General features: G+C 49.6%; 1 protein-coding gene across 1 annotated transcript in view; it reads left to right on the forward strand.

Moving 5' to 3' along the window:
- PAPPA (pregnancy-associated plasma protein A, pappalysin 1) overlaps nt 1-6005 on the forward strand; it is a 194612-nt gene extending 188607 nt beyond the window's left edge. The window contains exon 22 of the mRNA XM_014952304.1: nt 2368-6005. Coding sequence (XP_014807790.1) covers nt 2368-2475 — 108 coding nt within the window. The 3' untranslated portion in view covers nt 2476-6005. The remainder of the gene's footprint in view (nt 1-2367) is intronic.
- The last annotated feature ends 87 nt before the right edge of the window (nt 6006-6092 follow it).

Here is a 6092-nt window from a genome sequence, read left to right on the forward strand (position 1 = left end):
AAATGTGTATCCACCTTCTCCGTGACGCGTCTCTCTTCTTTAAATGCAGGGGCTTCTTAATCGCCTTTGTTAGACTGTTACAAACACAAGGAATCAGGCCAGGGAGGGAGAGGAAAAAGTTCCATCAAGACAAATGAAAGAATCAGGTTCCCAGGTCTCGCCTCCAACCAGTAGCTTCATTGTACGACAGGGAGGATTTTTAAAGTCAAAATCATTGCCAAATCCAGATTGAACTGAATGATTCAGGATAAAAAATAAAAATAGGGGAACACTCCAGACATATTTAAAAGTTTGGTTTGAGCATTTTGTAAGTGAAATAAGTTTTTATTTCAAGACGTAACTTTTGCTCTGAAATAGTCTTTTTTGTTTGTATATCTTGGAGGGAAATGTCAAACCTGAACTGCAGCAGACAATCTAAATCAAAACGTTTCCTTCTACATTGAACAAGAAAAGTCAAATATTTTTTGTCATGTGTGTTTTCTTTTTTATTCTTCCCAGTTTTTCAATGCAGTCATTAAACAATCCCTCCTCAGCCTCCTCCCCAAACCCCATTGTTTGCAGACGTCTCTGTTTTCCTATCTAAGAATATTCATAACACTGTGATATGAGACAGTCCTGCTCTGGCTGGCTTCTGTTGGATCGAGTGACCCTTAAGCTCCTATTGTTTTCGGCAGTTCATAAACTTATTTAGTTTCCAATTCTTTGAATTTATTTGCTTTTAGCTTTTTAGACTATCTCGTCTTTGCAACCTCCACATTTGCACAATTGTAGATTCAGATTATTCACTGGGTGGTTATTTAGTTTGTAAGTCACCAAGGCCATGGCTTGATGAAGAGTCAACACCCTGTTCTACCTGGAGGGTCAGGTCTTCTGGGAATGAAGTCAAACGCAAGGGGAGGGGGCTCTCTCTAAACCCTGATTTGGTGTTGAGCGTTGGCTATTTAATGTCTCTGTCAGCATGTCCCTGCCTAAGGCTCTCCAGTTGTGAAATCAAGATCCGCACCCCTCCATCCCATTCTTGCGTGCGTCAGGAGAAAGGCATGCTAGGGATGGACATGCGAGGACACGTGTGGAAGTTCTAGGTGGAAATGACAGCTCTGTGTTCACGCACGGCGCTGGGTCCGCATTCCTAGATGTGCCGGTGATGATACATGGGGAACAGGCAGACCCAGGCTTCGTAGCCTGGAGAAAAGTGTTTATGAAAGAGAGAGCAAACATGTGGCAGCAAAGCCAAGGGAAGCAGACGGAGCGCGCGCGTGCAGCCCTCGCCGGGAACGCTGGAACAGGTTGTGGCACCGTCTTGGAAGGAGTGGAAAGGAGGGGAATGAGGTCATTTGCTCAGCCTGTGCAGATGGGAGAAATTCTTGGGAATTCACTTCAGGGCAAGCAAGACACTGTTCCACCACCACCCCCCTTTCTCTTTATGTAAATACCATGATGCAATCGGCCAAAATCAACTTCCGCTAGCCAGGCACTGCAGGCTATTGTTTCTGCTCCTTCCCACGCTTCTCCAGAGAGATCATGGACAGATGACAGATCCTGCACGTAGCAGGCTCTTACTTGCATTCCTTTGCTGTTCCTCAGTGCCCGTTAGCTGCATCTCTTGACCTTAAACACAACAGGTATTTAGAGAAGTCTCTCTGCTGGGTTTCAGCTTCACTGATCTGCTAGGTGGTGTTTGCCTCAGTTCCTGCCCCAAGGAACTGAAACCCAGAACGTTCCTAATTAAGCTCACAAATGGACTTGGGCACGGCAGAAGCACCCAAGCCACAGGGCCTTGCTGCAGAATGATACCCCACAGAGGAGAGACTATGGCCCAGGAGTAGGGTTCACCAAAACCCCCAAGCTGGAGGTGGGTAGGAGTGCTACAGGGAGGCTGGAGCTTGGACCTGCTCGACCATCATGTTTGGTGAGCATTTGAGTTGGTCACGTGAGATGAGGGGTTTGTAACTTTGCTGTCATTTAGTGTTTAGAGCCTTTTGGGGTAAGGGTAGCTCTTCAGAAGAGGTTGGCAGTGTAATGTGGTCCAAGCATTGTGGTAAGTACCCCAAAAAGCCCCAGAGCTGCCTGGGAAGTGCATGTCTCCCCAACCAGCTATGTTCATGTGCTTGGTGTGAACTGTTGAGTATCTGCTGACCAGTAACTGCGTGAGTTGAACAGGTTCTTCTTTGCATTTTTCCCAGCCTTCCTTATGGACAGGTCTCAGTGCACCATCAGCTCAGCACTAAAATAAATCTCAGCAGAATAATAAGACAGCTGAAGACTGCAGCTGATCTCTGAACCAATCCAGAGCTCTTGTTTGTTCTCCAGGGTGCTGTAGGTGTGTTCCCTCCTTCATGTCTTTGTGTCTCTGGTTTCCTCCTCCAGGTTACTCCCTTCCCTATGTCCTGTGACCTACAAGGAGAGTGTGCTTGCCGGGACCCCAACGCCCAAGAGCACAATCAGAAAGACCTCCGTGGCTTCAGTCTTGGGTAACGCCAAGCGACGTGGAATGGAGGACCACATTGCTCAAGGCAGGCTAGGAGAGACACCACATCCCTTTTGGTATCGTTTTTAACATTTAGCTGCTCAACTGGATGGCATTTCTGCACCAGGGACCCTTAGAATTCAACCAGTCTGCCTTTAATTTTTGTCCAAGGAGAACTCAAAGTAGGGGTTTATGTATTAACTATATCTTAAATAGTGATGACAAGAAACAAACAACCAAGAGTCAAGTCGAGAAGACTTTCATGTATCAAAACAGCATGTTATGCCCACCTAATTTGAACAGTTCATATCTAGATTCAAGGCGAGAAACAAGCTATTTATGTACACATATTTATAGAAATAAGTAGAGAAAGAGAGAATGAGTGAGAGATTATGATCAACGCAAAAACACTTTCCCCTCTCCAGCACTCACAACTCAGACCGTTCGTGGAAAAGGCTGTGCTCTTGGAGGACTCCAAGCCGAGCCTTTTCTGATGCTGAATGCCAAGGTATCGCATGCTCGGGGCACTGAGGTCGGGGTGGGATCTCCACAGGGCTGTGCCTCTTGGCAAGTGACTTGCCAGACGCCCAGCCAGCTCGAGACGTGGGATGCATCTGCTCCTCCCAGGAATTCTACTTCCAGCCAGGGAGCTCAGCAGACTGCAGTGGCCTTTCTGTACGGCTCCTCCTTCTCCCCCTGCCCTCAAAAAGCCAACAAAAAGCCCCCTTTGTAGCCTGCCTGAAAGCTGCAAGGCTGCCGGGACGCTGATGTGTGGAGGTGGGCAGGTGGTCCTATGGTGGAATCAGGGAATGGGGAGTCTAAGGACTGGCTTTGAGGAAGGTGGGTGATTGCTTCTGAGGAGCAGAGAGGGTAACTCGTCCCCGCACTTGTCATTTGAGCATATCTGCTGCTGCTACTCCTGCTGCTATGTCCCGTACAACTTGTTTCTTTACTGTGTCAGGACAGGGTGAAAAACAACCCCATGCAACCAAATAGTCTGCCTTAAAGCTTACCTACAAACCTGCCTTTCAAACCCTCTGGTCTCTTCCTCAGCATTGGGGCAAGAAAACAGGACACCAGCCAGCCAAAGGGGTCTGCTTTCTGGTCTCCACCCAGCCGAGTGGTTCTCTAGGCCTCCTCCACCCCCCTCGTGGGGTGGTATATATCTGACAACCGCTTCATGCTCCTGTTTTCTCAGGAGAAGGGAAGAGGAGGAGGAGGCACGTGCTATGGGGAAAGGACCATGGGAGACAGTATTAGAATTTTGGCCATATTTGTCAGTATTAAGCTGCCAGGCCAGTGGGTTGGACACCTTTGATAGACCAGGAGCTTAGCTGCTTGTAATCGTCCAGAAGGAAGGGCATTAGCTGCAGCAGACCTCATACTTCCCTGTTGTGTAGCTCCATCCTCCTCTTTCAGTCCAGGGGGGAACACGTGTGGTGCCAGACCCCTGGGGACTCATTTCATCCCGTTGAGTCACTGAGGTGCCCAGTGCATCCAGTGCTGCTGCTACAACCCATCCCAGGTAAATCCCAGTGTGGCTTGGGCTTGTCTCCTGCTGCTTCAGGCTCCTGCTGGGAAGAACATCCAAAAGAGTGTCCTTCCAAGTGTTAAGTCTGTTCCTTGGGACTCTCCTGACTTGTACAATCTATTGGATAGAGACAGGTTGGAAAGATTTTTTTCCCTGTTCCTTGATTGAACATTTAGGCACTGGAGCAAGGCTGAAGGGTAAGGGGGTGTGTGTCATGGAGATGGATGTAAAAATGGGTAAGAGAACTACAAATGGAAAACTGGCAGAGTTGTGGGTGCAAGGAGCCAGGCTCTTGTCACCCACCGTTGGGGTGGTTTTTCTGTTGGAATAAACCATAGATGAATCTCAAGAACTAAAATTTAGAGGCCTGGCGAGGTGATTGTCATAAGAAGGTGAGGAGCTTGCTGTTTTGAAGCTCCTTGTTATTTTGGAGAGGGCCTGGCCACGGGGGCTGGCTCTGCCCCCACCATGTGGGGGGATACAGGAAAGGGAGGTGCAGTGGGATCAGGGCTCCTTCTGTGCAGTTAGATTGAACGTCCTCCAGTGTAGAGACCCTGGGCCCGGGCAAAACTTCTACTTTTGCCCCTTGCCACCTAATTAACAATGGAAGTAAATAATTATGAAAAGGTTGCTTCCTTCAGGTCCCTTTATCCCGCCCTTTTGTGTTGGCAGTTTGTTCATGTGCCATCCAGCCCATCAGAAGAGCTCACAACCTCAAAAGCCTTTCAGGCTGCCAACACATCATGTCCTCGGTGCACAGGGCATCTTGATAGGATCTCCCCCATCCACCCAACCTGGCCCCAGCAGGGAGCCCCAGTTTGGGTCCTGCATGCATTCTGGTGGCAGCTCAGTTTGCAAAATCCCCTTCTGGGTCATGCAGCTCAGCACGGGGGAGATCTTCTACCTGCTTTTCCCACCTAGGACAGAGACAGGTCTATAAAAGCATTATTGCCACTTGGTTCTCTGTGCTCCTAAGAGCTCAGGGCCCACTGAGCTCCTCTGCTCACTGAGTTGGAGTCTTTCTCAGCTCAAGGGAGATGGTGGCCTCTTGCCAGCACAGCCTCACACCTCAGCTTGGCTCCTGCAGTCTGTGGGAGACCCAACTCCCTTTTCCATGCTGCTATTTGATGTTTTTTTTTTCCAGCTGCCATGTTGGCACTGTCCATCTTCTCCAACGGGGCTGACGGAACCAGGAGCAGAAGTGCTGCTCGGAGTCGTGTTAAATCCAACATTTATTTTTTTTTATCCATTGAGAAAAGATTGCACTGGGGCAAAGCTTTGCCCTCTGCCTTTCAGGTGCTGCTCCCAGGGGGTGCAGAGGGGAGCTGTGGGTCATGGACAGCTGCCCAGCTCCTGTCCCCTCTTCCCCCACCCTGGGGCAAGGCCAGCTGGGTGGCCTTGCAGCATCTACCACTGTAAGGACCTTAAATGCCCGGTGGAGTCCCTAGGAAAGACCCTTCATGACTGTGATGGCCATTGGTTGGGACATAAGAGGGACATGACCCACCACCTCCACCCACCGAGCCAGTGGTGTAGGACAACATCCAACAAGAAGAGAGAACAGGCGAGGGGACCATATGGATGAAATATAGCTGCTCATAAAGTCCAGGTCACACTAGTGCCAAGATCTTCTCCGTCACAGATAGTGAGCCAAGGCTGCACCCTACCTGGGGCCACCAGCCAGCCCCCTGGCTATGGGGGAGGGATGTCCAAGGCCAGCGGGAGGGAAAGCTGGAGCAGAAAGCAGTCAATGGTGCATGGTGGGGTGGGAAACTCCTATCAGCTGCTACCCCTCTCCCTCCCCACCCTCTGGCAGATGGGCTGAGCTGGTGTCCTCCTGCTTTTCTTGCATCTTCCGCTGTGTCCCCCGTCCCCCCCAGGCTGAGAAAGGAGGATGGCACCAGAGGACTCTTGGAGTCGGGTTCCAGCTACCTCCCCTCCGGTTTCGGTTTCACTTGGTTGTAACTGTCGGTTTGTTCTAGGTTTTACCTGTGTTTAAGAAAAAAAGAAAAAAAAAAAAAGGAAAACAACAAACAAAAGGAAAAGAATTAGGAGAAACATAGACCTTCCCAGTATTTTTCCTGCCACAGAGTG

This window comes from Calidris pugnax, unplaced genomic scaffold, assembly GCF_001431845.1.
Source record: "Calidris pugnax isolate Ruff unplaced genomic scaffold, ASM143184v1 scaffold135, whole genome shotgun sequence".
Taxonomy (NCBI): domain Eukaryota; kingdom Metazoa; phylum Chordata; class Aves; order Charadriiformes; family Scolopacidae; genus Calidris; species Calidris pugnax.